Here is a 24,519-nt window from a genome sequence, read left to right as displayed (position 1 = left end):
TGAAGAGTAAGTTTCTATGGAGCAGTACCTTTGTCACATTAAGGTATTATGCCAGATATCAAAAGCTAAATTGGAGTCAGAAAAACAAATGCTGTTACTACAAATTGAGCAGCCAGTGATTAAAAACAAAACAATGTGCTGGGATTTTAAATAAACCTGTCATTAATTCTGTCAATATTGTTAACATCTTTCACAGAAGAACAAGAAATATTGATGAAGTCTTTAAGGTAAGACATGTAATGCAACTGTCAGGGTAAATCAGGTTTTGAATGTTTTGTTGATGGCAATCATTTGAATTTTTTGTTTTTCAGTCTAGGTGTTGTCCCTATAATTATGTAATTATGTTTCATCATAAAATATGTCTATTACACAATGGACATTCTAGGAGTCTTTTCTTATTATGGTAAGAAAGACCTTCTAGACAGCTCACTTTTCTGAAGAAATTAAGAAACAATTAATTCATTTATGCAGTTAGCTGACTGTGCCATGCTTTTTAAAAAACTAATATTAATTCATTACTGGTAAGTGCAATAAATATATTTTCTTGTTACTTTCTAACTTGAGTATTTTTTATACTAGGATTTACTTTTCTGTTGCATTAGCAAATGTTTTTAATTTGTGATAATTTTTATAACTTTCTTCATCCTCACTGTTTTTTTCAGTGGATCTCTCTAAAACTCCTGTTGTCCTGGTATGGTAGGCCTCTGAAAGACTATGAACTCTGGGCATTATGTCATGAGTGTTTATGTACTCTGCAGACTTGCATAGATTATCCAGGTATAGTCTTAATTATAATGAAGTATTTTGCCTAGATATTTGCATTCACTTTGTTAATAGTTCCTTTATTCTGTTGATTAAAAGGATCTAGACTTTCATTTTGTGTGCAGATATTTCTATTTTGATTTCCTTAAATTGTGACAAAACACAGCTTGGAGTTCTCTTCCATATACAGGTGAATGTCTCATATATAGGTGGGGTTTTTTTCTTTATTCTGAATCTTGATGGCTTTCACAACAGAAATTAATCTTTGGCTTCAAGCAGTGAAAATTTTTAGACTTTTTGGGTATGGAGAATCTGTACTTCAACTTTTAAGAAAAACACTTGTGACTTGTATCAAGGAGGAAGAAATACGTTTTACACAAACACACACACACACACACACACACAGACACACACACACACACACATATATATGTGTGTGTAAAAACTTCCTCTTTTGCCTGGATTTCTTTGAGACAAAATGAAATAAGCCAAAAATGAAGATTCTGAGCACTTTAAGAATTGTTACCCATAAAACTAAGTGTTTAATATACCTTGTAACAGAAGGATTATTTCAGCCTCATAGTATGTTCCTTATGTTTCTGAAGGTTTCAGATAACTGCATATAATGGCTCAGATTCTAATGTAATACACTTAGCCAGCCTCTGTTACTGCTCTCTTAAGAATGCATGTCTGAAAATATTACAAATTGTCATCTGAACCTTATGTAGTCTGTAGAAGGGAACATAATGATACAAACCACCAGATGGAAGACACTTTACTTAAAAATTCTGTATTTGACAAATAAAGCTACCTAGAAGTTGAATATTAGTTTCAGATTTAGAATGTTTCTGCAAGAGGAGTCTCTGCCTGTTCTGAGGGGAATGGTGCATTGTGGAAAGGTTTATAGTGTGTGCCTACGCACACATACGAAGTTCTCTCACAATGCTCCTTTTGAATAATACTTACTAAAGGTGAAGCTGATACATATTTTGAATATATCTTGTAAAAACGTCCTTTGTCTTGACAATGGTTGAGTGAGACTGGTAGCTGATGAGCCATGGTTAAATATATGAAGCTGGATTATTTTTTATTTATTCACATAGACAGCCTTTTCCTCCAAATCCTTCCTTGATTACTTTTTTCATTATCCTAAGCAGGAATTACCTGGCTGAGAAAACATATCCCAAAGCTAGCCTCTTCTTCACATATTTGTTAATTCAACTCTGCTACAGAAATTGTTTGTAACCTCCACTGGGACTTAATTTAATTTCTCTCCTCTTCTCAGAGGATGTTGCTTACATGTTGCTCGTGGGTAATTCAGGGAGCCCAGGTGAGGAGTCTTATGTTGTACTGAACAAGCTGAGATCTGGTTTGTGTGAGCAGGGCCAGGGGCATTTCCTGCCAAACTGACAAACAAAGACAAGTGAGCGTGAAGCTGCCTCTGCAGAAATAACCAGCAAAGGTTCTCACTTGGGAAAGCTTTACTTTTCAAGACATACTTCAGGTCCAACTTAGTTATTATTGAAGGTAGTAGACAAGCCTTTATGTTAAGCATAGTGAATAATTTAATTCTAGATGTGGTTTGTACAGGTAACTAAAAAAAGGAAAAGTGTTACTGCCTTTTTTTCTAACTTTTTTTCCTCTTAGACCTCTTCAGTTAATTATTTATTAACGAATTAATATTTGTGTGTCTCGTAGACTTTTTTAATATCTTATTTCATAGTTACATTTAATGTTTTAATCTCTTATTCAGTTGAAGAATCTATTCTTCCAGTACTTAGTTTTAAGTAAGAAAACTGCATTTGATGGTCTAGAAATAGAGGACTACAGTTGGACTTCAAGAGGACTACTTACTGGCTAGTTGGCTTAATATATTAAAACACATTAAATTAAAATGTCCTTTGAAATTAGCAAACAGATAGACACAATTTTGCCACAAGATTTTCAACACCAAATTTATATGATGTGATCTCATTATCTTAATGTCATGTTTCTGAAGACCTCAGATAATTTAAAGTAGTTTTAGAAATCCATTATTTCTTTTTTAACAATGGAAAATTTCATGGCCTTCCAAATACTGACCTATGTAACATTTCTTCACTGAGAAAGTGTAATTAAAACTATTTATGAAAAACTGGACTGCATATCCTGTTGCACTCAGAGGAGTTTTGGATCTGGCCATGTGTATGTCAGCTTTCTCCAGATGATGACCCTCTATTTTTGTGGGGTTGAAGGAGGAGAAGAGAAGAGATACTTAAATTCTTAGATAAAATGGCTATCTAGAGTAGAGTATATCTACCTATTATATTTATTCCTTTTTGTTTTGTGTCTTTCTTGACCTTCCTTTTCAGTGCTGGGTATAAAGGGAATAAACTTCCAATTTCTTGTCTTTGTTCTGCAGAAATTGCTTTGGGTAATTACACAGCTATTGTCTCTTTATTGGCTTGTGTCTGTTCTAGCATAAATGTTATTTAAAGCTTCATTTATTTTAGGGTAATTTCTGACACTGTAAATTCTTTGTTAAAATTGTTTATTTTTATTAGTGCTAAATAGCTACAAGAACAGATAGTTATTATGCCTTGCCCTTTTGTGGTTTTTTTTTCTTTTTTGCAGTGGTCTTATGTTTGGACTCTGTGCTGATTGACTGCCATGGAAGGATCCTCTTTGCTGCTCCAAAAGCTGAAGGTAAAATAAGAGATTGCATGTTCAGCTTTTATTTCTTTTCAGGGGAAGTGGAGAAGAAAGCTATCATCTTACCTTTTGTTTCTGATTTCTTTTCTTGTTTAGAATCTTGTGATGTATTTTATTTAGCTCCTGAAATTGAAGAAGAGGATGTGGATACTGAGAAGGTAATGTGATAGGTTATGTAGATTACTTTGTATTTTATCAAAGGACAGTTTTATCCCTCTGCTAGTTGGAGAAGAAAGCTAAACTCTTCTAAGGTTGTGTTAATATTTCTCTTTTTGCCCAACGTTTCTCGGTTATCTGTGGGACAATTTTGATATATTGATCTCTCATTAAATTAGTTGGTTCTATAGTTTTTCCTTCCAGAATTCTTGGAGAACTGCCAAAAATCTGTTATTCAACGGTTTTCCATAAGACTTAATTATTTTCAGTTTTTTAGCAGCAAGACAGGCTTTTAAGTAATTTTTCCACATTCTGAAGGTCACAGTAAGATCATTAACTTAGACTATCTGGGCAAAAGCCCAAACATTATTCACACGTAGAAGACTGGATAAAAATATCATTATCAGCATGTTTTTTCTTTGGAAACATTATGAATTATGTCTTTTTCCAATACAGTTTTCTTAGAGCTTTTTCCTATAGATAAAAAACATAAGGAGCTTTTAGAGCAAAGATAATAAAAATGTCAAATAGCAGGTGAATGTGTCTCCACTGCAATTACTTTTGAATTGCAAACTGTACCACAGTGATCTTAAAAGTCAAGGGAACAGAATTTACAGTACCTTTCTGTTATGTAACAAGAAAAGAGGTTAGCTAATATATACCTTGTGTCACATGAGTTCTTTGGAATTAGACATAGAATCATTAATCAAAAAATAAAAGCTCATAAAAGTCTACTAAAAAAATAAAATTTTCTGTAAAGCTATCTGTAAGTAGAAAATATGTTTATATCTTTCCTAAATTTCTTAAACTGATCCAATGGGCAGGTTTTTCAAAGGCTTCAGAAGCTTAGACTAACCCTGAAATACAATACAGCAGTTTCACCAGACAGTAGAAATGAATAATCCTAAAGTCTTTATACTTTGTTTTCTTTAGAATATCATAAGCAATGTGTTTTCTTGTTTTTCTACAAAAATTATTCTATTACATATAGAATAAGCTGATGGGGTTCTCTTGTCTTTTTCCTGATGGCAGTATAACTTTCTAGTTATGAACATTCAGTTCAGTTTATGGTATGGGAATGAAGACTATGTAGTGTCAGTCACAGTAACAGTAAAAAGAACTTTCTTTGAAGGTTCTGATGACTTGGATGGGAATTTTTTCCTAAATAAATTTAGAGTAATCTTGGAGTTCTAAACCTAAGGGGAAGAAAATTATTTTTGTTTTGATTTAGCTGCTTTCTCCATTTCAGCTGTTTTTGTACCTATTAGTAGCTTTTGTTCAATGGTTCAAGTGGAACTATTCAGAAGATTATTTTGTTTATAATGAACTTGTTATGTTTTGTTCATTACTGTTCACTTTACTCAAAAGAGTGCCAGAAAACATTGTTTTATGAGAACACATTGTTTTCTGCTGTGCTTAGGGTTTTGTCCATTGAGCTTTTGTAATATCTTTCAGAGGCAATGTAAAGTAGTGCTTTAAATGTCTTAAAATTGCATTAATAGTACATGCTAACATATGAAAACTAAGCATTAAGTGTACTAAATCTGACTCTGAAAATTGTAATTCTTCCAATGAAACAAGAAAGCTGGTAAAGACCAAGAACTTTTCAAGTTCCGTCATTGGGGCAACTTCAATTGGTCTAGCTGCAGGTAGCACAATAATTGCTAAAATAAATATGCAGTGCCTCATTCTTCTGACAGGTGTAATCTTCTCTGTAAAATATGACTTGTGCTGACTAGTGTGTAATCACTGTGTGCCACTTACTTGCTGAATTATCATGACCTTTTTTAAGTAAATTGCAGCTGGCCACGTTTTATGGTAGAACTCTGAAGCTTTCAGCAATCTTTTTTACATGGGAAAGGAATTCTTCAAAATGGTTCTAAAATACTTTTTTCCTAGGTGAAGAATAAGACAATTAATGTCTATTACTCCAGCAGTAGAAAAATAGCTGCTGTTTTTGGCCCTGCATGCGTAACAACCAGATTTTGAAATGGACTGGGATTTTCATCAGCACCCTCAAAAGCCAAATGTAATCTGTACATTAAAATCTCTAGTATTATTTTTTCTTTTTGGCAGGAAATTGGAATTTTTTTGATAATTTGCTGGAATTGTTTTTGAAGTGGAGGCTTTTTTTAGTCTGTTTAAATCTTTCTTATGTCTTACATTATACCAATAGGTCTTTGTTTATGGTGTTGCTGCAGTTCTGTGGATGGCTGCAAAATACAGTGTTCCACTGAGTCACAAAGTAGTATTGCCAAGAAAATTTAAAAAACTACTTCTGGATATGGCAAGAAAAAACCCTGAAGAAAGACCTTCTCTAACCGCTGCAATTAAGGTTACTAGATTTAGTTGTGTCTAAAGTCTCATTTCAGTGTTTTAACATCAAAATAATAACTTAATACTTGTAATAGACTGATACCTAGTTAAATCATAACCAGTCACTTTGAGTTTTGCTTTTAAAGTTACCTCCTTAGAGACACAGAGGGACGTGTTTTTAATTTATATTGGAATTATCAAGGTACTTGGACAAGGTTCATAAGACTTCCTAAACTTAGATTACTTCTAATTGACTATTTATCTTGACTTTGTCCTTTTCCAAGAATACCTCACTTGATTGAAAACTTATCTACTGACTGAAAATTACAATTTTTTTTTTTTAGACATGCAGTCATTATTTACTTGAACAAGGTATAAACAGCAAAAATATCTTGACATTATTGGGTAAACCCATCTTTAAGGTAAGAGTGCCACCTTTCTTTAATTTTGTATGTTTTTTCAATTAATTCTGTAAATGTATTCCACTAAGATTTTGTTGCCTGCAAGTGTAGCTAGATTTTGGGTTTGGTTTTGTTGGTGCGATTTTTTGGTTGTTTTGTTTTGGTCTATTTAATGTATTTTCAAATAGTCTGTAAGTATTGCCTTTTCCTAGTTCTTGCTGCTGGAGTGATCACTCCACAGATTGTGATGCTCTGACTCCACATTCTATATGGGTGAAGAACAAGTAACTAATTTCATAATCTCTCTTTTTATTTACCACACCACAGAAGAAAATAATATATAATTGTTGGGTTCTGTTTGTGTTTCAAATGTGTTTATATAATGCATACAGGATTCAGTCAATCCCTGAAACTGAGTTTATTCAAAACTTTGAGTGCCAAGTTATCAAGATTTCTAAACAATTCTACCAGTCCTTAGACTTCTTTATGTAATTTTTTTAATTCCTCACCTTGGCATGACTAGGTTGTTGCAATATTCAAGGTGTATATAAGGATTGGGATTTTTAAAAATAATGTGCTGAGCAGAATTTGAAAAAGAAAATGCTAATAACATCAATTTGGGCTTCAATGTTTATTGTTAGGCTGTTGAGGAAGAAGTCTTGTCTCAAGATCACATCACTTTTAAATTTAAAAATGAAAAATATGAAATGGACCCTTCAGAGTCAAGTCTAGGTAAGCAGTCAGGTTCTGACATGTTTACTCTGGTTTAGTATTCTCTAGTTCAGTTCTCCACATAAGATTTTCTCAGTCCAATATGCAATTGTTTTTCTGTCTAAATTGATTGTTACTTAGTTTACATTTATATTTTACATCTTTATCATCTTTCTGTGTTTTTGCTTTTAGGATTTGTGCCTTTTACCAGTGAAAGTAAACTTGTTGCAGTTAAAGGACCAGTACCATGCCAGATTTCACTTAATTGTGAGAAAGCAACATTACCTGTGGCATTCACCTCTCCTGCAACTCACTTTAAGCCTATTATTTTGCAACAAGATGCAAATATAATAAAGTTAGTATATCCTAAAGCAGAATAAGTTAAATGTTAAATATGATTGTTAAATCTATTTGAATTTTCCTTTAAAAAAATCTTTGTGGTTTTTTTTTCAGAGAGGTTCAAACACCAGTTTTTGCCCAATGCAAGAAAGAGACAAGGAAAGAAAAACGTATGGACCACAACAAATCAGTGTATATAGGAGACTCCAAAAACTGTGGTATTGAGGATACAGGTGTTGTTGAAACTGTACCTGAAACACCTGAGTGTGATTTACAAGTTCCAAGCCACTCATTCCAGATGTCTTCAGAAGAGCAAAACTCGGGCAATATGTTTGCTTCTACAGTTACATTACCATCACCATCTGATTCCTCACAGGCTCTGCAAGAGAAAAGCATTCCATCTGAAGATCCCTCCAGCTCTTTAGCTTGTCCTACATCTCCTAATTTTCTTCATATAAATAACATCATTCTCAAACAGGACTCAGAAAAAAGAGTTCTGACGTTTGTACCAGTACATTTGGCTGTATCAGAGCCAATACCAAATAAGCTTCTTCACTCAAGAATTGCTTATGATTGCTATCGCAGTTTGCCAGTGCTACTTTCCAGTACTATTGCAAGCTATAAAATGAGCATGCAAGCAGAAAATGATGCCTCCCTTTACAATGTGCAAAGTCATGAGACTACTAACACAGAGAACCAGTCTGATAAAAGTAGCCCAATTATTCAAACCAACTGCCAAGAAACTGAGTGTGCTACCAGCATAGACAGTTTTTTCACTGAACAAGAACACACACCATGTACTTCAGTGAGTAAAGACAGCTATAATTTCTTCAGTGATGAAGTCCTGCCCCATCAGAACACAACAAGTGACACTTTACTACAGGAAGTGATTCATCTTATACAAGAGGAGTTTGCGTTTGATGGTTATTTAGAGAATGGAGCTGAAGTTTTTGATATGGGTATGTCCATTTTCTTCTGTATGTTATTATCATTGATTTGTAAGAATATTGCTATTAATTTTTTTCTCCCTCATTTGTTTCTGTTCTTTTTATTTTAAACAAGGTAACTTCATTTTAAACTTAAAGGGAATTAAGTTTGGTATGTTCTCTGATAGAATTTGTGAGAAGTTTTGTGACCTCTACTGGGATGAAAAGTTACTGGAGAATCTCTATCAGGTAGTAAATGGAGGAAGATCTTCACATTTATGGTAGGTGGTTTTCAGCTTTGACCTTATATTTGAATATAATGCTTTTATCCCTACTAGAAGCAGGAAAGAATACATGTTTTCTCTTCAGGTATTCATACTTCCTGTAAACTGATAATTTCACAATTTGAGGCTTTTCAAAGCTTTCTCCATGGCAAATAGTCCTTAATCGTTCAGTCAAAACTATTTACTACCACCCTTTTCTGTAACTCCATCTTAGAATAGCTGAATAATGGAAACCCAATTCTGATCAATTAATGGAAACCTAAACCTGATCAATGATGGAGAGCCTCATAGTCTTGTTAGAAGGAGACTGTTTAGTTAGAAGTATATTGTTCAGTTTGTTTATTCTGCTTGGTGTTAGTTCTTTATACATCATGTGTTCTAATCACACCCAAGAAAAAGGAAATTAATTAAGCTTTGCTAGAAATTATTAGTTTAACTGGCTTGATTTGACTCAGTGTTCCTCCTAGCAGTGTTTTGTAAGTAGCCTGTTAGGTGACAAAAACCAGCTAAATTTATTTCTCATTTTTCTTATTTAATTTTCACTGACATGTGTATCTACCTGAAAAACAATTTTTAAATTCTTATTTTACTGCAGCCTCCAAATGTAGCACACTTTTGTAGAAGTGTCTTGCTGAAGACTGTTGAAAAATGTGATCAGTTTATGTCAGAGTTAATTTGGGAGTTTTTGGAACTACAAATTTCAAGTTTTGACAAAGAAGTTTAGTAGATACAGTTTAGAAAAACTTCATTGTTGAAAGGTGTATAATCCTTACAGCAAATTTCAGAGATAACAGATTATGACCTCCAAATACCCAACCTTAGTATAATGGCCTGTTTCCCATTTGAGTTTGGATTTTTAAGGAGATGGTGAAAATTGGTTGGTAGTTAGGCCTTAGTTCCCCAAAATTCAGTGATATGCTAAGAGAAACCTGAGCTGTTGCAGCTGAATTACTGAGATGTATGAAGGGTTATCCTGTATATGAACTTTTGTTACAAAGTAGTTTTTGACAGTGAGAGATCATAATTTATTATCCAGAGAAAAATGCAGGTCTAGCTTTTACAGCTTTTAGCAAGCCCTGTCTTAAAATGTCTCTCAGACGCTGCTTATTTGACATCAGTTTGACAAAGACTATAGCAGTTTTTCAGTGTTAGCTTCTTTGACTTGCAATTATGATTATGACTCTAACTTGGGATGACTTAGAGTCAGTTTTATCCAGAGGCTGAGTCCTGAGTGAAAAACCCACTACAGTAACTTGCAGTCTGTAGTTATGCATTCTGTCTATGTGTGCTCTGATCCTTCTTGTTGCAGTTTTGCCAAATGCTGTACAGGAAAATCTCTATCCTATTGTGCTTGAATAGCCATTTGAACATTTTTTTTTCTTGTAAAATAATTGCAGGTGAACATGAAAACTTTAGGAATTGTATAAATGCTATGAAGTTTTTATGTGCATGATAGAGTCACTTGTAAGATTTCATTTTACTGATGTAAATTTAAAAGTATAGGAAATATAATTTTTCCTAGTCACCTTGTGTTTGCAGCATCACTGAGGAAGATGAAGCAAAATGCAACAATATATTCCAAGATGTGAAGAAATCTGAAAACTTTTTGGCAAGCAGTGATCAGACAGAGGGTGAGAAGGGACTTCGTGTTTCTAGATCTTTGTGAGTGCTGGGAATCTATCAATGACAGAGGCTTTGAGACACTTTGCTTGTTTCTTCAGAAAGGCACTCTTCTTTAGCAGTTACAGACATTTTCATTTGAATCTGAACATTATCAATACCTTAAAGACATATATATCTTTTCTATAAAGCTTACATATGACCCAGAGTTATTTTGTGGGATGTCATTTACTTTTACTTACTTTTATTTAAACAGATGTCTCTGTTGAAAACCCTAAGGATGGTAACTGCTATGTGTGATTTTCTTGTGTTTGAGTAGATATTCTAGTGTTTACTATATAAGTGGATTGTTTATTTATACTGCTTCAGTTTGGGTTTTACATTTCTCCTGACACACTTTGAGATTGAAAGTTTAAAAAATATCTATCTTTCAGTAACTGAACTCAAAACTGTGCTGAGACTGATGAATCCTAATATTATAACAAAACCATTACCCTTTCTAGGCTTGGTGCATTGATGGACAGCTTCTATTTGGTTGCTGTTTTATCAGTGTGAGGTTTTTTCCAAGGTAGTTCATCGAAATTTCAGCATTTAAACTTGGTTACTTCTCTGTTTTGAGCAAAGTGAAAATGTGTGTGCTTTACAGAAGGGCTTATACACTTGTATTGTTCATTTTTATAGCAAAACATAAATATGTAATTTTTCACTTGGCTGCTGTTATTCAATATTACAGTTTTCCATTTTGGTTCAGAATGATTGCAAATGTAGAGCCAGACTTTACCATGGAGTGTGTGATTTCTCTGCACCAGGAAATTAACTTTGTTTGACTCCAAGGTGGCATATCTAAGCCCTGGAGGGTTGCTCAAGTGAAAAGGGAGACTTCTGGCAGGTATAAATGGTCCTGTCAGCATTACACCAACCTTTGACTGTCACCTCAGTCTCTGAAGGCTGGTAGTAGTTGTTACAACTGAAAAAAGTCCCATCATGACTCAGTGGATTGAGTCCTGTAGGAGTAGAAAGTTTAACATCTATTGGCTATATCAAGTATTCTTGCCCTCTCTGTATGGAATGAAAAGATTCAAGACTTACGGATGGAAAAAAAACTTAAAAGCTAAACATTTTACCACTGTGTGCGTAGATCTGACATATTTAACTACTGTTTTAAAGTTTCTCAGTGTTGTTTAAATGCTTGTTGCATATGCATGGAAAATACTTTGTGCTTTTCAGAAATGTATTGTTTAACTATTGCTTAATAGTTCTGAAATGTTTTTAACATTTATCATTTCACACTCTGTAGTTGAGAAAAAAATGTAAACTCACAATAAGCATCTAAACCCACTGTTAGAGCATTTAGATAGTCTCATAATAGTGTTTTGTATGTGTCATGTTCATGGATTACAACACGTGACAATTATTTCTTTTCCTCTACATACCTTCTTTAGGAAAAGAGGAAGCAGACTTTGATGTGAAGGCTGAGCCTGTGATAAAAACATCAGTAGTTGAAATGGATTTTGATGAGTCACCTTTGGATAATATCAAAAATGAATTGACTCTGCAGAGTACAATCCCCATAGCAAAAGAGCAACAGTATTTGCAAAGGAACGGCTGTGGTCCAGGCTTTGCAGAAATAAATGCAATTTCAGAGGAACAGGCCATGATAAAGACAGCTGGAAACGGCTACCTGGCATCTCCCAATCTCCCTGACTTTTGTGGCTGTAGTCCTGGTTGGAGCAGTGCATTTTATGGAGCTGAATGTTTTGATTCAGAAGTTCATAGTTACTTGAAAAACCTTGGAAAGCAGAAATCGAGTGAGTTACAAAATATAGATGCTAAAAAAGTGGTAAGTACATTGATTTTAAATCATTAAGATACATCTTGCTGGGTAAAGTGTGATAAAATTTGTTCTGTTAAAGTGAGTCAAAACACCATTTATTTTTTTAAATATTGACTCTTAAGCAGTTTGAAATCCTCAGGATTTGTCATGTCTTAGCAATAAATCACAGGAGAGGCATAGCATTCCAAAATAAAACACAGTGACACAAATGTGCAATCACCAATCTACAACCCATTTTCTCTTCTTAAAGTTAACTGGAAAAGCACTGTCTGGCCTTTGCACCAACCCCATGGTGGTGGTACTGTAGAAAAGAGCTAAGAATGACTGTGACTGGAGCACATCACAGGCATAGAGCTTCATCAAAATTTTTTATGCTCTAGACCTGAGTCAGAAAATGTTGTGGAATAGACAGGGAATTTGCCTCTGACTTTATTGCTTCTCATCCCAGATTTTTTAGGGGACAAACTACTTTGTCCTTCTGATTCCCTTCCTGTTTACATAGTCTCTTAATCACCTTGATTTTGTTTTAATTGATGAAGCAAAAGCAGATCTTAAAGTAAAAGCGAGCAACTTCCAATTAGAATCTGTGCTTTTCCTGTTCTCTATGTAATGCCTCTGTAGGGGTACCTTTTAAAATCCGGGGGGCTTTTATAACTCTATGCTAATGAACTTTGTTGTTAAACCTTCTGAGCTTTTCTGAAAAATGGTGACAGGTTTTTCTTAAGCTCAAATTATTTTCTAGCAAGTCCATCCCATTAAAGCTAACCTATTTACCAATCTGTTGTTTGATAAGTTAGCTCTGAGCTGTGTGTTTTCTGATCACTCTGCTTGTGGGAGTTGTCTGCTGCATTCTGTGAACTCACTGCATTTAAAATGCTTTTTCATGTAACTGGGTCACTGGTAGTTAACTTAGGACCCAAGTGCAAAAGTCACCTCTTTTATAAAGCACAAAACACATCATGTTTGTTGTTTCATAATAATTCAGAAGCTGAACCCAAAGTGGATGGCCCATTTTTGCTGGCTGGTAAAATAATGAAACCTTTGATATGCAAACAATTATAAATGTAAATGTTTACTTTTGAATTTATATATTTTGAGGGGCCTGAGAGACTTTCATTTCTACTCATTGCTTAAGTTACATAATTCTATAGAAATTTAATTTTTCAACTTTTTGAATTCAAATACATAAATAGAAAATATGAAAGTTGAACTTTGAAATTTATATGTCCTTTATTTCTAGAGCAGCTCTCTTGTCTGCCTTCTGACCTGGTTGTATAATATCATGTACTTACACTTGTTTGGAAGCCATTGATTTCAGTCAGACTTTCAGTTCTTGCTGCAAATATAGGTCAGCTGTTTAAAGTGTTTCTGGGGCCTGCACTAAATTCAGAACATACAAATCTTAATTCTGGATTACTTCTGATTTTATGTTTTAAAAATGCTCTTGAAAACAACCAGATAAGTGCAATTATAACTAAAGACATATTTGTGTGAACAAATTCAGACCAACTTCCACGGTCTGATCATACACAAGCCTGCTCCAGTTCTTAGTTTGTAGAACTGTGACATCACTAATGCTTTTCTGGGAACAGGTAACTTCTGCTGTATCTTGCCTGTAAACACAGATATGAAAGATAGTTTTTCATTGTTAATAACATATTCTTGTCTGTTTGGATGTTCTTTCTTCTTCATATAAAATAATTATCCTCTAAAACTTCACTTTCTTACTAGAACTGCCTTCTGCTAACAATTCTGATCAGAATCCTATTTCTTTTTAAATAGGAACTAGAACAATTGCTAATGATGGAGACAAAAAATTACAGAAAGACCATAAAGTTTTACCAGAAACTATTGCAGAAAGAAAGAAGGAGGAAAGGTAAGATTACAGCAACTTGCCAGTAATAAAATGGCTGCAAGGACCTACTCTGTAAACCTGAATCATTGATGTTCTTATGCCATGCATTTTAAATCTAAAGGTCCTGAAACTAAATCTATGTTGCCCAAACTGAGAGGACAGCTACAGGAGATGAAATCAAAAGTGCAGTTTCTTGAACTGGTAAAGAAATATGTGCAGGCAAGTCAGACTTTATTTCACTTGTGCTTCCTTCGTCATTTCATTACTGCATCAGTGTAACTGGCTGCTCAGATCACTATGTGAAATTTGAAATGGTTTGTGTCAAATTGCCAAATTAAGTAAGATCCAAAAGAATTATTAAAGGTAATTTCTACTAGTATTACTTGAAAAAAAAATTGATTGTATGAAATGCAATTTATCTTTAAATTGATTGCATTTTGTGTGAATTTTTCTCTTTAATTTCTTGTTTTATCATGGCCTTGCTTCTTGGCGCAGATGATGTATGCAGAGCAGTGGGGTGTGGAATCCTGTGTGCTGCCTACAGTCATTCACAATGGGAAAGCTGACACCATGGACATGGCACCTATGGATGAATCATCATTGCTGCTTTACTATAACACCGAGAAACAGCAGTGTAACAATCAAAACGGAGTGAGAGTTCTGCAGGCTGGAACACCACTTGGTTTGATGGCTTATTTATATTCTAGGTATAGTCTATGTTACACATAAATTGGGAGGGGGTTGAAGCATAGCTGCTAAATCAGGAAAAACTTGTCTCTGTGACAAATCCTAGTTACACAACATTTAATAATTCTCTCTTCTATCAAGTTTGTGTTATTTCTGCGAACACTCATTTACAGAAATGGAGATGAAAATGTCAGAAGATCAGCTGGCTTTCATTATAAGTATTTGATAATAAATAAAAAACTAGCAATTTTGAACTTTTTATCTTTTACTTATTTGAGGTTTGCTCTGATAGTTGCCATGGAATCAAGACTATGTTACTGCCAGCAGTACAACAATTCTTCAGATAAGCATATAATCATATAATTTGGTAATTCTTATTAATAAGGTCTGGGTATGAAAATGTTTAGGTTCAGTTCTACAGATTATTGCCCCAATAATCAGTCCTTGGCACTGATCAAGATGCAGGCTTATCTCAGGGTTTAAAGGGGGACAGAGGTGTCCCTCAACTCCAGTGAGGGTAGTGTTGTTTTAAGGTACCTAAGCTGTAATAGTGTGAAGGATGGAAATTGCCAGAGGCTCCATCAGACTTGAGCCACTGTAGAGGGAGCAAATTCCTCCCAGTTACTTCTCCCATTTCATTCTGACTCTTGAGACCCAGTTACACTGAGTGCTGCTTTTCCTGGTAGTTAATATTTTGCACGAAGTGAAGGAAACATTTTGGAATTGGACTTTCCACATTCATCAAACTCAAACTTCCATGGTCGGCTGTAGGCCAATAGGGAGAAAAGACAATTAACCTGTGTTAAGACCTTGAGAGTGTGTGTGTATAAAAAAATAAAATGCCCTAATTTTTAGTGTGTGTATAATAAGTGTATTCAGTTGTTAAAGTAGCTACTCCTCTAATTAGAGCTACAGGGAATATTTTCTTGCTTAATGTATCTACTTCTTACGCTGTTATTATAATAAAAATGCTTTAAAGCAGCGTCAAGTTAGATGATAGGAAAAAAAAAAGAAAATGTAATAGTTCTTCCATACTATTTAGATTGCAACTTGCCTTAATAATGGAAATGTCAAAGTGGTTATTCACAAAATTGAAAGTAGAGAAACTCTTTATAAAACAAATTATGCTTTCAGAGTTGGCAATCACAGTATTTGATGTGTAAAAATAATTTTTAAAATAACCAAGGTTTTATGAAGAGATTGAGAATTTAAAATGCCTGTTATTGATATTTTGAGGATTTTTTTGCTGTTGCTGTACTTGAATGCAAGTTGCAGATGTGTTCTGGCTTGTCTGAAGTTTTTCTTGTGCTTTACAGAAATGCCTTTTTAGAAGGTTATGTGCAGCAGTTTCTTTACACATTTCGTTATTTCTGCACACAAGAAGAATTTTTGCAGTTTCTTCTTGATAGAATCAGCAGCACTTTATCCAGGTACAGTAAATTCTCATGAAAAACATTATCAAAACACAATTGAGTTTCCTCCCAATAACAAATAGCTGTTTCTCAAAAGTCCTGCTTAATTAAAATGAATTTTTATGTTTGTTTTTGTAAGATTCTCTTAAGAAATGAGAGCAAGAGCTGCATCTGACAATGTGCTTACTTCTCTTACTTAGTTCTGCTTCTCACTTTTACTAGTTGTCCACTAATGGGTAATAATTACAACTTCAGCTTTGTTTCCATAGAGCCATGGATTCTAGAGACATGAAATTTAGGAATTTAAGATACTACATTAAATACCAAATAAAACTTGTGGGTTTTGTCAATGCTTATTTTTAAATTTGAATTGGATATCAATTTTGTAAAGTTTCTTTTTCTTCTCACCAGTGCAAGCCTGGATCCTTCCACGTCCCTTACCAAAATATGTAACCGCAGTTTCTACATCCTGCAGGCATGGATTGAAGACTGTTACAGTGTAGACTTTGCAACAAACACTGATCTTCTGGGTACCCTAAAAGAATTTATTTCTTCCAAGGTAATTCAGAATTTCAGTAGATCCTTTAAGAAAAAAAAAAAAAAAAAAAAGTCAGTTATGGGATATGTAACAGTTATTACAAAAAGCTGCTCTAAGTACAACTGAAATAAAGAAAAGAAAAATAATGCTGTATTTGACAGCTATGTTCAGTATGCCTGGTTTTGGACAGATAAGAATCTTAAAACTGTATTGCAACTTGCTTATAGTTTCTGGTAAATTGAGTTCTGTTAGCCTGTTTTGCATTCCCAGGTTGCTTCATTGAATGGCTACGGGGAGCGCTTGTTGTCACTGCTCGAGGATGCCTCTGCCAGGAAAAGTGGCAGTGCTGATCTGTGCTCTGGTGTGCACAAATGTGAAGAGGAAAGTGAGGAAGGCAGAAAAACATTACATTCCCTATGCAAAAAGCTCTCAGAAGATGTTTCCAGAAAGGTGTGTCTTTTCTTCAGACTGCAGTGTATGGAGCACATTTCCATATATTATGTTTTGACAAAAGCAGAAGTGTCCAACTTAGAGTCCAGAACGACTTAGTAAGAATTATGTACCTGCATTTTAAATTTTGTTTTGGAAGTCAGTCAGTTCTGTAACCATGACAATAATCTTAAGTTTTAACTCCTAACAGCTGTTTCAGTAATCACAGATCAGATAATCAAAATTTTGAGAGTAGAACTCTTCACTGTTGACACTAGCATGTGGCTCATAGTTATTAGGAAACCTTTGCCCCCTTTTCAACCATTAATGCTTTTTATTAGGCATCTTTGTAAGATTATAAATACAAAAAAAACAGCAGGAGCTAGAACTAGCAGAAGTTCTATTCCCTAATAGAACTTCAAAGTTTGTAGCAATGACTTGTCTGAAATTTTGTCTGTATTTACTATTTTATTGTCTTCTACAGCCTCAGAAACCAGAACATACTGCAGGCTTTTCCCCAAAACAGATCTCTTTACAGAGTGACCAAAATAACGTGTGGAAGTCAAATGTATCAATAATTTGCAAGCTGAATTAAACATCAGCCTCATGATGAAGGTGCACAATTCCATGGGTATATTGGGGATTCAGCCAAGAAAGGGCAAACAGAGTAGAGGAATGTGGACTTATTTTATTGTCACTGCACAATAATGACAATGGACAGTGGAAGAAGGGAAAACTAATTGTTGGAAAAGGGATGTTTGATTCTAAGCAAAAAGAAGTAAAATCTTTTATAGCAGCAAGCTTGAATAGACAAAGGTTTGTTTGAAACACTGATTGTTGATTGAGATCTGGCAGCCTCCTGCTTAGACTCATCCACTCTGCATATTATATTAGCTTAAAATAGCAGTGTTGAGTAAACCAGTTTGTTCTGGGCTAACCTTGAAGGTTCGCTGAGGAGTTTTGCATCTCCTCTCATCAAGGGGGAGACTTAAGAGTTTGTTTTAAAGAAGTTGTAACCTTACGTTTATTTTTTCTACAGAACTTCTACTGGAAGCTATCCAAAGGTATGGGACCAGTTGCACAGTATCAGAGACAGCGACTGCACACAGGTTCAGCAGTTTTGCCAAAGCCCTGCTGCAGCAGTGTCACAGAAGAATCCTCAGTCTCCTTAGCCAGAGCAGATGAAGTGGGACCAGTTCTCTTGATGGAGTGCAGTGCCCAGCAGCTTTGCTGGCAGCTGACACTGCTGCAACAGGTACAACGGTCTTAGGTTTATTTAGAAGTACAAATAATATCTATCTTCTTACTCCTTCTCTTCTTTCTGTACCATTTCCCAACCTTGTTTCAAGCTGATGTCATACTATTTTAAAAGACTTTGAATTACAATTTTTCTCTTGAAATCTCCACAGTAAAATTTAGAATATCTAATGCTATTCTTAGGCTGTGATCATGCTCATAATTCATGCTGGTGGGGTGGGAGGGGACCATACTCTGTCATTTTTATCCTTAGCATTTTTAAAATAACTGTTAGAACTAACAGCAGATATATCTTGCTTTTTTGTTTAGGAAGTATTTAATAAATGCCATCCAGTACACTTCCTAAATTCCAGAGCACTTGGTGTTAAAGACAAATGTGTTGCTGTGCCAAAGTAAGTTGCTTGTTTTAACTACCCTTCAATTCTGCACAATCAATTATTGTTGATGCACAATAACTTAGAGCATTACACTTTTAATACCGCCAGAAACAGAGAAACAATTTAAATACTTTTTTTTTTTTTTACAGGCTATGTAGCCTGTTTATATGGGTTATTTAATTTCAGGATATTTCATATGAGGATATGGGTATGTACCTGTGCACATGCATGTATATGCATGTATGTGCATGTGGAAGGCTACATTTGCCAGGTGATTTCTTTGAAGTCTGTAGTGAGTTGACGCTATAAAAGTTCTTATTTCTAATAACTTGTTTTGAGGGTTTCTTGAAAGGTTTAGTTTTTGGCAGGAAAAAAGTGTCATGGGTTCTAAAGTAGATCTGTGGTCATGAATGTGTATATAAAATCTCAAAGACATTTACAGTCTTACAGAGTAGCTGAGGTTGGAAGGGACCTCTCAGGATATGCAGTCCAACCCCCTGCTGAAAGCAAGGTCAGCTGGACCAGGTTGCCCAGGGTTGTGTGCAGTTGGGTTTTGAAGGTGGATGGAGACTCCACAGCTTCTCTGTACAATGTTCCTTCTGTATGTTAGCGAGATGAATTATTTGTATTCAGAGGCATAGAGGAATTTTCCTATAGTTACTGGCGTGATTGCCAACCTACTCAAATTATTTGCTCATCAGTAATTAATGTTTTCATCCAACCACATAGACCTAATTACTTTTATGATGGTCTATTTCTTAGATACTCAGTGGATTCAGTTAGCTTCTAATTAGTAGTTGTTAATTGCACTACCTGTGGTAGATTTTTGCTTCTAAGGAAATCTAATGAACGTCTAAAGCAACTCAGATTGTTCAATGGCCAAGGTTAGATCACCTGGTTTATACAGATTTTGGGGTTCAGTCATGGGAAATGACATGTGTGGTGCCACTTGATATCAGGCTCAATTTCTTATGTGGCTGCAGTTCTTGAGATTGGGTTTCTGGCTGTTATTGTGTGTCAGATTGGCTGGGCTTTTATTATGCACTAATAAGTGGTGAAAGTGTTTTTATGTACAGAAATGTATTCTGTATAAGCTTATTTTTTTAATCAGATATACTTACCTTGTAATTATAAGGAAGAAAAAGTAACATGGCTCACTACATACACCATGAAGTATAAAATCAAGATGCCAAGCAATGCAAAATTATTTTAAATGGTTAGAAGTTGACATCTTCACAATCAATGTTTTCTTTAAAAATACAGTATCAGCCAGAATTATTTTTGCCTTTTTTTTTTTCTCTGTATTTTCCTTAGGGCAGTTTCTACTGAGACAGTTTCATTTAAAGTCTGTAATCTTTTTCTGTCGAAGTGCATACAAGACCAGTACCTTCTGCAATTATTGAAAAATGCAGACAGTATCAGCACCTGGGTTGCTGCTGAAATTGTAACATGTCACACGACTAAGGTTTGTCATTGTTCATTGTACTGTTAACTACAAAAGAGTTATGTATTTGTCATTATATATGACTTGTTATGTATCAAACCTGCAAGAAATAGTCTGAAATACACTCACCCTGTGAGTGGTCAGTTAACAATTTGGTTTGTTGTCACAAGGAGGGTCTTGGATGCTTTTTAGTAGCAGGTGTCAAAATCTAACAGAATGTAAGAAATGGATTGTCTGAGGGGAATATAGGTCACACTTTCTTCAAGGACACCTGAGCAATAGGAAGGGAAAAACTGTGCGAAGGGAAATGTTACTACAGTCAGCAATTTTGATAACAAATTGAAAAAGGAAATAGCTGTTCTTCCTTCTCATTTAATTTTATTCTGTACATTTACCGTGTATATATGTATATTATATATCTTAATTTTTTTTCCAGTGGCAGGTGAGCTTGTTATCAAAATTTCTTCTTATAGCAAAATGCTGCTATGAGCAAAGAAATTTTGCTACTGCAATGCAAATCCTAGCAGGCTTGGAAAATCTTATTATACGACAGTTGCCAGTAAGTTTGGGACTCTGTTCTCTAACCATTTTGCTTAATATAATCTTATTCCAATGCAGACATTAATGTGAAAAAAATATATATTCTGTTTTGTTATAAGGCCTGGAAGATTCTACCTGCAAAAGTAGCTGAGATAATGGAGGAGCTCAAGGCTGTTGAGGTATAGTATAGTAAGTTCTTAATGCAAAATTACATCTTTGGGGTTGGAGAAGGTGCAAAATCTGCTTAAATGGGTGTCTCTGCAGGATGAAAACTATAATTATTACTTTAATTGTGAGTTTAATTTGATTGAAGACTTTTTACTGCTAATCCAAGAGTTTACATAAATTTTAATCTCAGTATTTTGTTAACATGTGTCCTGTGTGACAAATTAAAATTTCAAAAGCAAGCTCAAACATTAGATATGCTACATTGGGTTAGAAAATTTCTGCAGAAGCTTTGCAGCTCTAATGTGTTCTGAAAAATCTTAAATGCCTATTTTATTATAGGCATTCTTTTATCGATCTGTACAATTTTGAAACATTGAGGTTTTAAAATGTAGTTTTGCCTGTGATTTAGAGTAATTGAAATTATGTACGAAATATCTTTTGATCAAAGTTACTTTCTTTGTGTACTTTAAAAAGTTTGCCATCAGATGAATTCATAGTGTTGTCGTCAACTTCAGTGCCAAAAGTTAATATTCATGGCAAATAAATAGATAGTGTTAAGCACATGGAGAACTTGTAAAACCTTCCCCGAGACTTAATGTGAGATTAATCTGTGTGCATTTTTTCACTAGGTGTTTTTAAAAAGTGACAGCTTATGTCTGATGAAAGGAGACAGATTCAAAACTCTTCCAACAATTCCGTCAGCCCATGTTTTGGCTATGCATGTCCAGCAGCTTGAAACTGGAGGATTCACAATGACAAATGGAGCTCACAAGTGGACTAAACTTAGGTAATTATTTTAATTCTGTGCATATATCACCGATGTTTTTCATTATACTGTTATCTAATGAGACAATGAGAGCTAATGCAGCATTTCACAATTAACAGTCCAAATAGTTTAATTTGTTTAGACATGTAACTAGAGGTACATATACAATACAATAAAATGTTGGATGCCTCTGAATTTCCTTTAAGTTTTTTGGGGTTTTTTGTTTGTTTGTTTTTGTTGTTGTTTATGCTTTTGTTTTTATCATCAGCAAAACAAACTAATCTTTTTTACTATATTCTCTTACAAGAAATATTGCAAAAGTTGTGAGCCAAGTTCATGCCTTTCAAGAGAATCCTTATACATATGCACCAGATTTCAAGCTGCAGTCTTACCTCAAACAAAGAATAACTCGTTTTAAAGATGCAGACATTTCTGCTTTGGCAGCTGACAACTGTGCCAACTTCCATCAGATACCAGCAGAAAAACATTCTCGAAAAATTCAGGACACACTGCGCAGGATGAAAGCAACATTTCAGTAATTATTTATGTTTCTTCTGTTCTGGGTCTATACTGTAAAACTGGATTGAGTTGACTTCATCTACTGGACCTAATTCCAGGAAAATACTTAAGTGAAGCAAGATAAGATACTTTCTCAAGTTGAAATTGTTGTATTTCATAACATGGAATTACAAAATGCTGACTTATGAGATTTGAATCACTGGCAACTGAATGGCAGATCAAAAGAATAAAAACAGAGATAAAGAGTATAGATGAAAAGGCTTATTAATTTTGTTACTCTTCTTTAGCATAAATAATTAATTAGCCTGGAAACCAATATCTAAAAAATACCAGCCTCTGTTGCCAAGCTGGCCTAGGAGAGTTCAAAACATAGTTCATTAACTGTTGAATCTATTTTTATATAAACACAGTACACTTATATCCTGTCATATATATATTGTGCATATAATTCAGAAACACAGATCCTCTGCTATTCATTGACTGTTGGTGTGTCTTGCTTTTATGTTGTGTATTATGAAAACTGTAACTGACATAAATAATTGGCTGTCTATTTCTCCTACCAAAGAAGGAGAGGAATGCTATATTTGAACTTTTTTTTTTTTTTTAATTGTTTGATTAAAGTCATCAGACTAACCTGTTTCCAAATGAAAGTAAGATCTGGATGTAAGTATTAGCAATTCATTGCTCTGCTTCTGCACTCCTGGCATTGTGAAGACAGTAAATGTGAAACTGCTTTTTTCATCTGTATTTGGCACAAGAGTCACTTTGCCAATTTATGTCTCTCTGCACATTTGAGTATGGCTTTTGCTCCTGAGGTTGTTTTTGTAGATCACAGTGCTCCAGCAGCATCCAATACAAGATAACCATGTGAAATTTGGATCTGCAACTTGTAAAACTGTGGTGCTAACCTATTCATAGAGCTTATACTTACAAGACCTTCTAAATGGCCATGAAATGTGTCGCTATTGCTAGAAAATTTGTTGGGCTACTCAGGATTATGCAGGGCCAGAATGTTAAGGCTAAAATCAGTTCAAAATACAAGTATTTCTACCAGAAGGAGAAATGGTAGTGTTGAATGAGAAGTAAGGTAAGACATGCTTGAGCACTCTTCTGAAAGCGATTTGCTTAGAACTGTGTTAAAAAAATGTTTTGAGAGAAGGGAAGGGCAGATGTGAACTAAGTATCTCATCAAGTGTTAGTGATAGAGAAGGATAGCAATGTAAGAAATGGGAGTGTGTACATGTCTGGTACTTTGCAGTTGTACTGTTGTGTTTGACAGAAATGCATGTGCACATGCTAAACTGTAGCTTTCTCAATGTATAAGAGGAAGGCTTTTCCTTTTCTTTGTCAGTAACAGTAATATTACATCTCAACCGTCTCCCATCTTCCTCAGTAAATACACAGTGTGTCCGTACTTTCCTTTAAATACTGTTACTTTTTCTTACTAATACAATACTACTAACTTTTAGCTCTTATTGGTTTAAACACTGAAGGACTTGGTCCTCAACAGGGTTTTCTTGCTTTTGTTCTACTTTTAATATGATTTATTTTATTTACCATATGTAGGTTTAGCATGTCATTAATTATAGTATTCGGACGTTCTCTGAGGGAAGTAAATCATGTTGCTATTTCTCTAAAAATTGTCAAATGTGAAAACACTAAATATTTACCTCCTACCTTCATGATTTAAGAATGTTAATAATAACGTTATCTTCAGACATACATTTCACATATTCTATCTGTATGCATTTATTTTTAAAAATTGGTTTTGTTAGTAGTTATTTGGGGTTTTGTCAATTAAAAATTACCATTTGCTTAAACCCACACCTTGCCTTTGAACGACAATAAAATTTTAAGTAGCATAAGTTTTACTAATGTAAAATACTCCACAAGACTTGCTAATCAAATGATCTTAATAAATTCATTTTATACAGTTACCAGTCAGACTTTTGAAATGGCTTTTGTGAATTTTTTTATTATTTATATTTTGCACTCATGAGAATTAGCTTGTGTATTTCTTAGCTCTGTGTTACGACATCTAGAAATATTGCTTATTCTATGACAATAATTGGTGCTATACAGGATTTTAAAAATGAGCTCATGTCTTCTGTAAGTGCTTCAGTATATCAAACTTTATATTGATATTAATGCACAGTGTTGAGTTATGGTACTACTTTGGGATTTTTCCATCAATCAGACATTTCAGATCTTGTGCTTAGGCACCACCCCACAACAACCACAGCAACAAATATTAATAGCTGATGAAAAAAAACTCACATCTTTACAAGGAAGCTGGTTTGGTTTTGTCCATGAACACTGAACACAGATGCTTATGTATGTCCATCTTACATGACACACATTTCAGAAGAAAGTTCTATCTAGCTTATAACTGTGCTGCTCATTTATGACTAATAAGCAGTAAGGGTTGAGCTCAAGTTTTTTTTCTTTGTGAAGAATGTCCTTTAAGAAAAAGAAATGGGACAAAAT

The 24,519-nt window shown here is 34.4% G+C and overlaps 1 protein-coding gene across 8 annotated transcripts in view; it reads left to right on the top strand.

Moving 5' to 3' along the window:
• The window catches only part of KNDC1 (kinase non-catalytic C-lobe domain containing 1), a 56,194-nt gene extending 32,218 nt beyond the window's left edge, over positions 1-23,976 (top strand). Inside the window, exons 7-30 of one of the 8 annotated variants that reach the window (XM_030276169.4) lie at positions 663-777; positions 3,376-3,447; positions 3,550-3,611; positions 5,786-5,944; positions 6,270-6,347; positions 6,968-7,058; positions 7,230-7,392; positions 7,491-8,335; positions 8,439-8,583; positions 10,126-10,217; positions 11,649-12,046; positions 13,823-13,916; positions 14,017-14,114; positions 14,391-14,602; positions 15,899-16,012; positions 16,406-16,553; positions 16,803-16,982; positions 18,001-18,216; positions 18,528-18,610; positions 19,910-20,060; positions 20,476-20,598; positions 20,699-20,758; positions 21,377-21,534; positions 21,821-23,976. In XM_030276169.4, coding sequence (XP_030132029.4) covers positions 663-777; positions 3,376-3,447; positions 3,550-3,611; positions 5,786-5,944; positions 6,270-6,347; positions 6,968-7,058; positions 7,230-7,392; positions 7,491-8,335; positions 8,439-8,583; positions 10,126-10,217; positions 11,649-12,046; positions 13,823-13,916; positions 14,017-14,114; positions 14,391-14,602; positions 15,899-16,012; positions 16,406-16,553; positions 16,803-16,982; positions 18,001-18,216; positions 18,528-18,610; positions 19,910-20,060; positions 20,476-20,598; positions 20,699-20,758; positions 21,377-21,534; positions 21,821-22,052 — 4,089 coding nt within the window. In that variant the 3' untranslated portion in view covers positions 22,053-23,976. Of the gene's footprint in view, positions 1-662; positions 778-3,375; positions 3,448-3,549; positions 3,612-5,785; positions 5,945-6,269; positions 6,348-6,967; positions 7,059-7,229; positions 7,393-7,490; positions 8,336-8,438; positions 8,584-10,125; positions 10,249-11,648; positions 12,047-13,822; positions 13,917-14,016; positions 14,115-14,390; positions 14,603-15,898; positions 16,013-16,405; positions 16,554-16,784; positions 16,983-18,000; positions 18,217-18,527; positions 18,611-19,909; positions 20,061-20,475; positions 20,599-20,698; positions 20,769-21,376; positions 21,535-21,820 lie in introns of those variants that run through there. The other 7 variants (XM_072931149.1, XM_072931150.1, XR_005980905.2 and 4 more) reach the window with 7 other exon arrangements.
• The last annotated feature ends 543 nt before the right edge of the window (positions 23,977-24,519 follow it).

Source organism: Taeniopygia guttata, chromosome 6 (assembly GCF_048771995.1).
Source record: "Taeniopygia guttata chromosome 6, bTaeGut7.mat, whole genome shotgun sequence".
Classification (NCBI taxonomy): domain Eukaryota; kingdom Metazoa; phylum Chordata; class Aves; order Passeriformes; family Estrildidae; genus Taeniopygia; species Taeniopygia guttata.
This window is presented reverse-complemented; position numbering and strand designations above follow the sequence as displayed.